Source organism: Dipteris shenzhenensis, chromosome 14, assembly GCF_047967505.1.
Source record: "Dipteris shenzhenensis isolate YYH24624 ecotype China chromosome 14, Dip_SZ_1.0, whole genome shotgun sequence".
Taxonomy (NCBI): domain Eukaryota; kingdom Viridiplantae; phylum Streptophyta; class Polypodiopsida; order Gleicheniales; family Dipteridaceae; genus Dipteris; species Dipteris shenzhenensis.
The window spans coordinates 25,471,598-25,481,781 of NC_141609.1; the positions used below are offsets into that span (position 1 = coordinate 25,471,598).

General features: G+C 40.6%; 1 protein-coding gene across 1 annotated transcript; it reads right to left on the reverse strand.

The window, feature by feature from the left end:
* Positions 1-8,053: 8,053 nt before the first annotated feature.
* Positions 8,054-9,676, reverse strand: LOC147894381 (uncharacterized). Its single transcript, XM_087385297.1, has 4 exons — positions 9,547-9,676; positions 8,987-9,311; positions 8,824-8,884; positions 8,054-8,745 (listed from the first exon to the last, which is right to left on the reverse strand). Exons 1-4 carry the CDS (start codon positions 9,674-9,676, stop codon positions 8,341-8,343), a joined length of 921 nt encoding a protein of 306 aa, XP_087241423.1. The 3' UTR covers positions 8,054-8,340.
* Between the last annotated feature and the right edge of the window lie 508 nt (positions 9,677-10,184).

The following is a 10,184-nucleotide window of genomic DNA, read 5'->3' on the forward strand; positions in this document are numbered from 1 at the left end:
TATGCTAGGCCTCATAACTAGACCCTATCAATGCCAATACATGGCTCCCATAGTACATCCCCCTCTTGACTCTAGGGACTAACTAGAAACATGGAGTCACACACCATATAAGAAATACATCATTTTAGGAGGACAATCCAAGGTAGAGGACCTTAAACTCAAACATATATTAAAAAATATAAAAGATTTCATTCATTTTATGCATAGCAAGGGCAGAGAACCCATGAGCCTGAAGTAGCTACCGCCCAAGAGTGTGCACATCCTGATGCAAAGAGGTATGTCGGTGAAGAACCAGGCGAGGATGCCCTCGAATGATGTGTCAATGAAGGCCATAGGAGCAGCTACCAAGGGAGATCACGTCATGACTGTCAATGTGCTAGTCGGAGAGTCACCTGCGCAGAAGAGGCAATGAGTAGCAGAGATGGCGCACCAATCGAAGCAGTCATCGAAGTGTACCGAGATCAAAGAAATGATATTTGATTGTTCGGGACAGTCAAACACCGCAATATCCCAATGTTGGAGATGACGAGGTGTGAAAAGAGTATTCCCCGTTGTTGGAAGCCTCAAGTCGATGTACCGAAGTGTCGGTACAGTCGAAATGACTTGTGGGTCAGCTTGGGAAGCTCAAATCACTAGTGGAGGTCACGGGAGTCCAAATCTGAGAAAAAAATGCCAAAAAGTAGCCTAAAACTGCTCAGAATCGCCTTCTGACAAGTTGTACGGATTCTTGGCACTGTCGTGCATCCACTGCAAAGGTCCGTACAGCTGTACAAACAAAAAATCAAAAAATTTTCCCTCGAAATGGTGCGAGATAGGGTCATTTATGTTTGGGCAGTGCCAAAATGTCAAAAAACATCAAAATCGAACCTCAAAAGGTCAAAAAACAGCTGCTAGACTGCTCCAAAACAAGTTTTTGGCAACCAAATGATGAGGAATGTCCACCAATGCTAAGGGAGAACCACAAATTGATGCAAGAGTGAGCTGAACTCACAAACGAGGACTAGGAGCAATCACTAGGACACCAGAGTCCTTGATGGCGAGGAACCATGGCGAGGCTAAGGGAAGGGAGGCTCTACCTTAGAGGAGAGGGGAGCTTCCATTTGCGGGCTTCTCTCATCCTCTAGATAGAGCAAGAAAAAGGGGAAGGTAGGAAGGAAGGCTCTGATACCACATGAAGGAACATAGTGGAAAGAGGGAGAGAGAGAGTGTAGGCTAGGAAGAGAAGAAGTGATACTCAAAAGGAGACATAATGAAATGGAAATGAAATGACTAGAGCAATGAAAAAAAATGAGAGCAATCACATATAGACCAAAGAGCTTGTAGCTTGATACTTGATTGATTTGACACTAGACAAGTACAACTCTTATATAAGAGCGCACACACACATATGAACACCTATGCATATAGGATAACTCCCAATATGACATGTGGCATCCATAGGACATAGTAGACTAGAAGTCACACTAGAACACACTAGAACACACATTTTTGACTCACTTTGGCTTCATATTCCAACAAGTGTGGGCGGGGAGGCGGTGCGCTTCTTTCTCCAAAGAGTTATAATCTAAGGGAACAGGACCTTCCCCGTGCGTCGAGATTGGAATCATCGAGAATATTAGCGCCGAGATTGAGTATGGTGAATATGTAAGAGACTGACACATTACCTAAATCTCAATGGATGTGTTTGTATTCCAAGTTGAATATCCAAATTCAGGTACGCACCAAGTATGTATGTCTGCTTCACTTTCTGAAAAGATACAAAAAACATGTCGAAAATGGAAACAGTATTCAAATTGAAGAACAAATGATTAGTCTAGCTTTTATCAAAATTTTAGCTACATGTAGTGTTGGAATTCGAGGCAAGGTCATAAACATATGTGTCTCTCAATCAAAATCCCCAATTTTGATATGAACTAATCTGTCTCGAGTCTCCACTATGTTCCTTGATAGAGTGTCTTCCTCGATCACTACGTCTCTATTGGACTTCTCTACCTTACCTCCTTAATCTACAACCACTTGTCGCCAACCTTTTTTCCTTCCGTCTCTCTTTCTTCCATAAAATTGATGGCATACTCATCAATGGCTAGTTCTCTTTTTCTTCCTGCCCAATTTCAAAGCTTTTGGAGTGACGCTACTTCTTGACACAAAGCAAGCATCAAAGTCGACCATGCCACCTTCTTCCACCATGTCTTGGTGAGAGATGACGTCTATAGTACCCTATTGCTACTTGTTTTTGACTCTTGGGGTCATTCGCAATCGTATAGGGCTATTTGTGTGACCTCTAGCTGTTGTCGCTCCACCAACTGGCTCCATGGTATGTCTGGGAATTAAACTTCATCTCATTGCTGTGGATAACTTTATTTTCTTGTTTGTTATGTCAATTTCGAGGATGTTAGATGCGCAAGGAATTCGATCTCTGCAATGTTCTTGGATATCTTCATCCCCCCGAAGCTACGGTCGATGATTGTGATGCACTAAATTCTAAAACCGCAAAGCAGCTCGTGCATCTCCAATCGATCCTAAGTGTAGAGGCTTACGCCTTGTAGCATCTCGGATGATAGATTTGTACCTTGGTAGAACGCAATGCTTTTGAGCACTGTGACCACGTTTCACGAAGAACCACAAGAGCTTCAAAACAAAGCAATTCGCATCTTTCCAATTTGAGTCTCATGCAGAGAGATGACAAAGTAGATGCTCCAGGTATGGTATTCAACCACAGCAAAAAACGAACTAGCATAGCGCTATAAGGAGATAGAGCAAGCTGTAGAATGCTAGGTGCTTGGTAACATAGCTCTCGTAATCATTGGAAATTCTATGTTAATGATCACCTGCCGTGATGAGTTCAGGTACTTTTGTATTGCCTGGGCAAGAGGTAGAGCGGATTTGGTGGATGGACAATGATGCGATGTTTACTAACATGGTGTTTGAGTTACCTCTATAAAAGTACAAGGATTACAATTTCATCCTTCATGGGTGGGAGGAAGAGGTGTACAACAAAAAGTCATGGGCAGCACTAAACTATATACCACACTCTCTTCTGGCGATCTTCATCGTCGTCATCTTCTTCATTGCCCTTGGATTTCTTCAAAGTTGGTGGCCAAAAAAAGAATACAACAGATAAAAGTAATGTAGCACATTCTACGTCGTCTTCTTCATTACTCAGCTCTAGCAACAATATCCACTGCATTGCACTACTCCTTTGTTGTGGTTCGTCTTTTTTATCGTCAACATCGGGCATGCCTTCTCTTGCGATTGAGCCTCTAACCTTTAAGAGGTCACAACCACACAGGGGACTATGCTGCATACCTCCCCAACCTGCTCCCTCCCACCAATGCCACACTCTCCCCCTCTCTCACCTTCAAATTCATCCCCCTCAACTCCACCACCTCCGGCCTCTTTGGATATGCAAACTCCACTTCCTCTAGCTCTATCTCCCCTATCATTCACTTCTTCATCCCTTTTGCATTTGGATCGTCTGGTTGTACTGCGTTTTGCGACACAATATGCTCAACATTGACCTTAGCGCCTCCCTTGCCTTCACCACATTCGGCGTCAAGCTCATTGCTTCCGCACCTTCTTCGCTGAAAACATCGATAGGAGAGCCACGCTCAACACTGCCCCCATTCTGCTTGTGTCCTCCTTCACTAGCTTCGTTCCATACCATAGCATCAGGCTATAGCTCGAGTATATGCACAGCTGCACTATGCCATAGCTCAAGCCACTCAAATTTCCTTTCCTCCATGTCCTCCTCTCCACCCCTTCCAGATCTCCTGCATACTGCTCCACCACCTTCCCTTTGGCGTTGAACATTGCTACGGTTCGCACATTGCTCACCGCCTCCCCCGCGATCATGCTGGCCCTCACGAAAGCATAGAAATACGGACTCAAAGGAAGGCGATGCTAACTGTGGGTGCGTTCTGTGGGACTGTGGCTGAGCGATTGAGTAAGATTCACGCTCTCGCCTAAATGATTCAATGCTTGATGAGCTTGGACATTGGAAGGCTACACCAAGGGAGAAAATGAAGAGTAGAGGGGGGGAAGCAACTGGAGGAAGCTATGGCAATGGCGATGGAGGAGGAGAAAGTGTCCTGGCCTAGTCCAAAAAAGAAAACCATGCCCCAAAATAAAGCACAAATCATTAGATATCAAGGGCGGATTAAATCTAAAGCTTTTCCTTTCTCATGAGAAAAGCATCACAAATTTGGAAGAGTGCTTGTGGCTATTGACATTATCCAAAATCAAGGGCTTAGAATTGAACAAGTGGTTCAAGGAGAGATCAAAAATTGAAAACTTCCCTCTACGCTGCCTACTATAATGAAGATTTGTCCCAAGGCAAGAGTTTGTTTGATGAAATCATTTGAGAGCTCGAGTGGCCTGGTTTCAAGTGTTAACGACATCAAATCGAATGACAAGTTGCTCGGTGGGGAACTTCTTCTATGAATTGGAGATGATAGGAGATCAACATAGGTCGTGTGTGCCATTCAATCTCAGGTCTTGCAAAAGATCACTCGTGATTCTAGGTGGCTGATCTCACTATTTTTAGCCACACGATCCCACTACTAAGGGCCTTAGCGCATGGGATGGGAATCTTTTTGTCATCATTACTCCCATCCTATACCATAGCCACTTTAGAATGGGAGTAGCCACTTTTTCTCCCATCTTGGACCATAGCCTCTTGACCCTGGCAACCAGAATGGGTTCCCCTTATTTAGGGATTCCAAAACATGGGAGGATGACATGTGCCCTTGTCCCCACGTGGTCCCCACCTCTTAGACACATGAAATGATGCCATGTGTCCTCTTCCACCTAAACCCATCCCTAGTTCTTTTTTTGTTAGCACATGGTGGGATGGGAAATAAGATAGAAATATGCATGGGACCACCTTTTCCCATCCCATCCTATTTCTTCCCATGTGCTAAGCCCCTAAGTCTTTGCAAAGTAAATTCTCTCTTGGGTTGTGTGTTTTGATCATTGTTAGAGCACTTCCCCGCACTGCCGTTGGCGCTGAGTGAGTAGTTCACATGGCGGGGGGGATAGCATCCCCACGTGTTAGACAATCCCTAGCGGTCCCGGTTGCAAACCCTTTGAACCATTTGCAGACTAGTTCCAAGCTGGAGAGGCTAGAGAAATATGCTTGAAGGCTCTCTGTCCAGTCCGTTACATCAGCTCATCCAATCCAGCAGTGGAATGTTGGGTTGAAATTTTGAAAATCAAGGAAGCTAGACCAACAATCCAATGGCAGAGAAAGCTATGATTGTGAGTGTAGGGCTGCAATTCCTCCCTGCCAGTGGTGCTGGACCACCCCCACTAGCTGATGGGGGAAAGTCCTCTTATGTTGCCATTGTATTGAATGAGCACACACTATGCCTCTAAGAAGATTATAGAGTGCTCTTTGCACACATGCTTTAGCTGCAAAAGATATTGTGGCACTTTATATTTTCAAAATTGTGTAGTGGCAAGTTAACATGGAATCCTCTCTACAATTAGTGCATTGCTATGTTCTGGTGCATTTTGAACTTGTGTGGAGATTTTCTCCGTGTTTATTTCGTGGGACATCATGGTTGTCTTCGATTGTTAGCACTGTCTTCAAGGCAATGATAACAAAAACATTTGGGTGATGTTTAAGTTTATAAATTTGTTGCAATCCAAGTGTTGATCTGAAATTTTATGCTATTATAGTGTGTAATGTGTGTTGGCAAGTAGCATGCTACAAATTGTATAGTAATGGGTCAAATCTATTTCATACTTACTAGGTAGGATGTTCAATAAAGTGCATTCATCCTTATTTTTTGTGGGTTGGTGAGATGTTGCCTGCATGTGTTTGTGCATGAATGATTGATTTCAATGTTTTGTGCTTGTATCTATTATTAAGGTGTCTACATTTAGGTCTCCTACTATAGAACATTCTCAAACAAATTATATTGCCAATGAGAGCACCTTTATACTTCATTCAAGTAAAGAGTTAAGCTGCTATAATATTAGCAGCATTTCTTTTGGTTGCATTCACAATTCTTGCTATGCATTCATATAGTTATTAGTTTCAAGTTGCATTTTTTATATCTACTATTTTCTTGTAAATTATGGTTATACTAGGAAATTCATTCATTAGGGTTATTCCAAAAAGTTTTGATCTATGGGTAAAGTTCATTTGTTCTTTAAAGTTTCATGTAAGTAGAGTATGTTTGTGACTTTCATGTTAGGGGTGTTGCAAATGTTATTGTGGTGAGTTGGTAATCTGTTGGTAACAATATTGTGTTTGGGCTTTAGGTGTATCGGCTGATGTGGATGTGGCATCGATGTCGTCAACGTCCATTTAGTAATTGTGGCTACATATTTGCCAGCTTTGAAATGGGCTTGGGTTAATGATTTTAAATATATGATTGTGTTTTTGTTTTGATATGGGAGATGTGTATTTTAGTCCCTAAAGGATCTAATGCAACTTTTGCTAACATGAATCCTTGTGAGCGATGTGTTGTATGTACAATGACTACTTGTATTGGAAATTGAATTTGTGTTATCAGATGCTTTCTATTTTGTCTGGTTTGGATTTCATTTGTTATTTGGAATAATTATTTGTCAACATTACCTTCATGAAGATAGTGTCTTTACTATTGTGTTGATGTGCTTGCACTGTTGTTGATATTGTTTTTCTAGTATCATGTTACTATTTACTATAATGTATTGACATATAGCATTCATGTCTTTAGTGGGACAAATTTTTGTTTCATGGTTAATAGCTTTGCTAGCATCTACTATTGAATCATAAAAAGTTATAAATGAAGTCTTGCACTTTGAAATGTTTCTACAACCAACTCATAATAAGTTATAAATGATTCCCCAACTAATGAAGTCTTGCACTTTGAAATGTTTCTACCCTATGTTGTGCACATTCATAGTGAGTCAATTTGCATGTAGTTTGAATTGGTTCCAATAAGTAACTTTCAGTAGGTTTAATTGTCATTATATGGGTGAACAATGCTCATATTATTTGAATTTTTTTCTTGTTGATTTTGTGGATAGGCTGCCACATCATGTTTGTGTCTTTAAAACTTTGTTTATAAACTTTGGAAGGATACATAGAACATTGTTATTCTTTGCCATATTTTGAGGGTCAAAAAATTTATTGTACATATTAAATTGCGTTTTATAGGTATCCAAGCAGAAAAGCATGAGCGGAGAAGTCCAAGCGAGCCTTTTTGCAACATTTTTTAATGTATATTCATTCAAGGAATCATATTGGAACACTATTACGGTGGCATATGTTAAATACCAACTATATTTATTCAATTCTAACAGTACAAACTTTCCATGTATAGTATTTAAAGAAAATGTTAAAATAGGTCAAGGTCATTTGCAACCCCCCTGGATTGATACATTATCTTTCGGAACATTCATATTCTTAAATTCATTATTTTTTTCTCTATTCTCCTCACACCCAAAGTAGACCGTTTCTCTAAGTTGGCCACTTATGTATGTGATTCCATCCATGAACAAGTTTTGAGCATATTGCATAAAACTTTTACTTGATGTGGAAGTTTTGTCCAATATATTCCTAACCGAAAAAACATTAAATCCAGATCATGAATCCAGGATTCCACACTAAAAATTGTAACCCACAAGCATAATTTAAATTCTGAATTTCAATGAACCAATCCAACCAATAAATGTACGTGTGCACTTCAACTTGCTCATCTATATGTAAGCCGCCAAGTGATATTTTACAAACCACATGCAACAAGTTTACCAGATGCAGGTAATATAACAAGTAAGAGTGACAATGTATGAAGGAAAAGGAATGCATATCATAGAATCTTACATTAAATAAAAATGCCAACCAACAAAATAGAAGCTCAAGATTGTTTCCAAAAGCCAAAACAATATGTACCTCCAATGTATATTTTACTTATGCATTAATAAACTAGAGTGCACCCAAAAAAAGTTTTCCAAACTATTGTCTCATATGCATAATGTCACAAAATTTCAGAATCAAAATGATAGCCAAAAATAAATATCGTGTATGTGAGATAGCACCAATGTCTAGTAGCCCATAAAGTATAACCATAAACTAATTCTCATTGGCGGAGTCATCCACAAATAAAGTCCGTCGTCTCCTCTTCTCCCTCAACTCATAGTTATTTGATTTGTCGTTCCTTTCCATGTGCATGGCCATACTCTCTGCGTAAGTTGGCAATTCACTTCAAAATGAAACTCTAGAACTCCCTTACATGTGTAAATGAAATGTATTCATTCAAAATAAAGAACAACATTTTTTACTCACTAGTCCAATGGCATAGCAACATTGATTTCTTCCTCCTCGGCATCGACGTCCATGAGCATATGCTATTGTGTAGACGATCCCACATCTGCATAAATAGCATCCACCATTCCTAGAAGTAGTCTAGTACATATCTCTAGGTCATTGTCTATTGCCAAGCAAGGGCGACCAGAGTGGAGTGCAGCCCTCAATCCTGGTCCTGTCCCTGCCCCCATCTCAAGAATGGAACCATTTGGAGGACACAACATCTCCAAGAACATAAGTATGAATGCAGGACTCTTCTCAAGAGATCCACGCCATGCACCTCCCTTGCCAACTCTTTTGGAACGATGGACTAAAGACAAGTGATGTGGAAGCAAGTTGCCATCTAAACTCATCCTCATCATGGAGGCCACACCCTTTGTTGATTGCATGTTAAATGTGGGTCTTTGTCCTATCCTCCTCATAGCCATAGCATGGAAAACATAAGACTATTCAAAAAAGCATGAGTCAATTTCTATGTGATTTATGATACAGAAGTAGAAGCAAACATACATCTGAAGACTCACCTTCACACCAATCCCAAGTGTGTCTGAAATGCCTTGAGGTTCCATGCTTTGTACTATCCATCTGCTTGAAACAAAACAATATGTACCAGAATCAGACCCTAGCCAGAGACCCTAGCCTATAACCCGCAAGACTTCATGAAGTGTTCAACACAAATAAATTTACCTGCAAGCCACCTCCATTTTTAATCTTATTACATAGCGCTCCACAAAAGGCAGAGTAGATGGAGAACAGAAAACCCAAGTCCACCCATTGTCATCCATCACAGGTGCAGCAACGGCCAAGGAAGAGGAGATATGATCTTCTGTGATAACATTCCAAGGTGGAACCTCTCCTTTACCACCTGTAGCATACCCTGTGGGAAGATCCACAATGCAACAGTCCACACTCCATGTGCATTGTTTAGAGTTTCGTTTCTTCCCTTGTTGGTGTAGAAGTGCAAAATCGCGTAATTCTTGATATCCATTTGCCAGCTGTGATTGCACTATCTCTTTGCCCAATTTGATAGAGTCAAACTCCCATACCTTTACCCAACTCCTAGGTATGAGGGGATGTTTCCAATGTGGTAAAAAAGACAGTGGAACCCAAATAAATTCAATGGAGAAAGGCTTTCTCACTATCCCAGAGTCATCAACTTCCGAAGTATTTGCAAACATAATGCATATCAAATGACAATACTAGACTAAAAGGAATCGAAAAACTTCAACAAAGATTTTGCAGCTTACCATCTCCATCCAAGTCGGTATTCTTCCTTCTCCCTGGTTTTGCAGGATCAAGATTCCCTATATTTTCCTTTTGCTTCTCCACCAACATCTTTTGTTGCTCCTCTAGATTTTCACGCTGCTCCTTCGTCATGTCTCCAGAGGATCTAGAATCAAATTTACATCGACCTTTCGAATGCCTTATTAAGAAACCCATGGAGCAAGTCAATCACAAAAAACTAGTTAAGAACAAGAGGCACATAAATAACCAACATGAAAAATATACCTCTCTAGCATTAATGCCTCCTCCTCCACACACTTTCCACTACTCATCTCTATCCACCATGGACAATGCTTTCTCTCCCACTTTGAAAGCCTTATAGTTTCTTTTGCAGTCATGTCCTCACGAAAAACTTTATGTGTGTACATGCAATATGTAGGAGGATTGAGCACTGTCCATGCCTTGCAAATAGATGGAATGGTCTGTATCTTTTTTGTTTCTAGCAAATGAAGACTAAACCTATTCAAAACCTAGGTAGTTGAAAGCATAAGAACACTATGAAATAGAAATTCAAGAATGAGGCAATGAAAGATGAATGCTTACCTATAAACAACTCTTCTACTTGCATTCACAAGGTCAACCTATTTTGCAGGCACGGTAG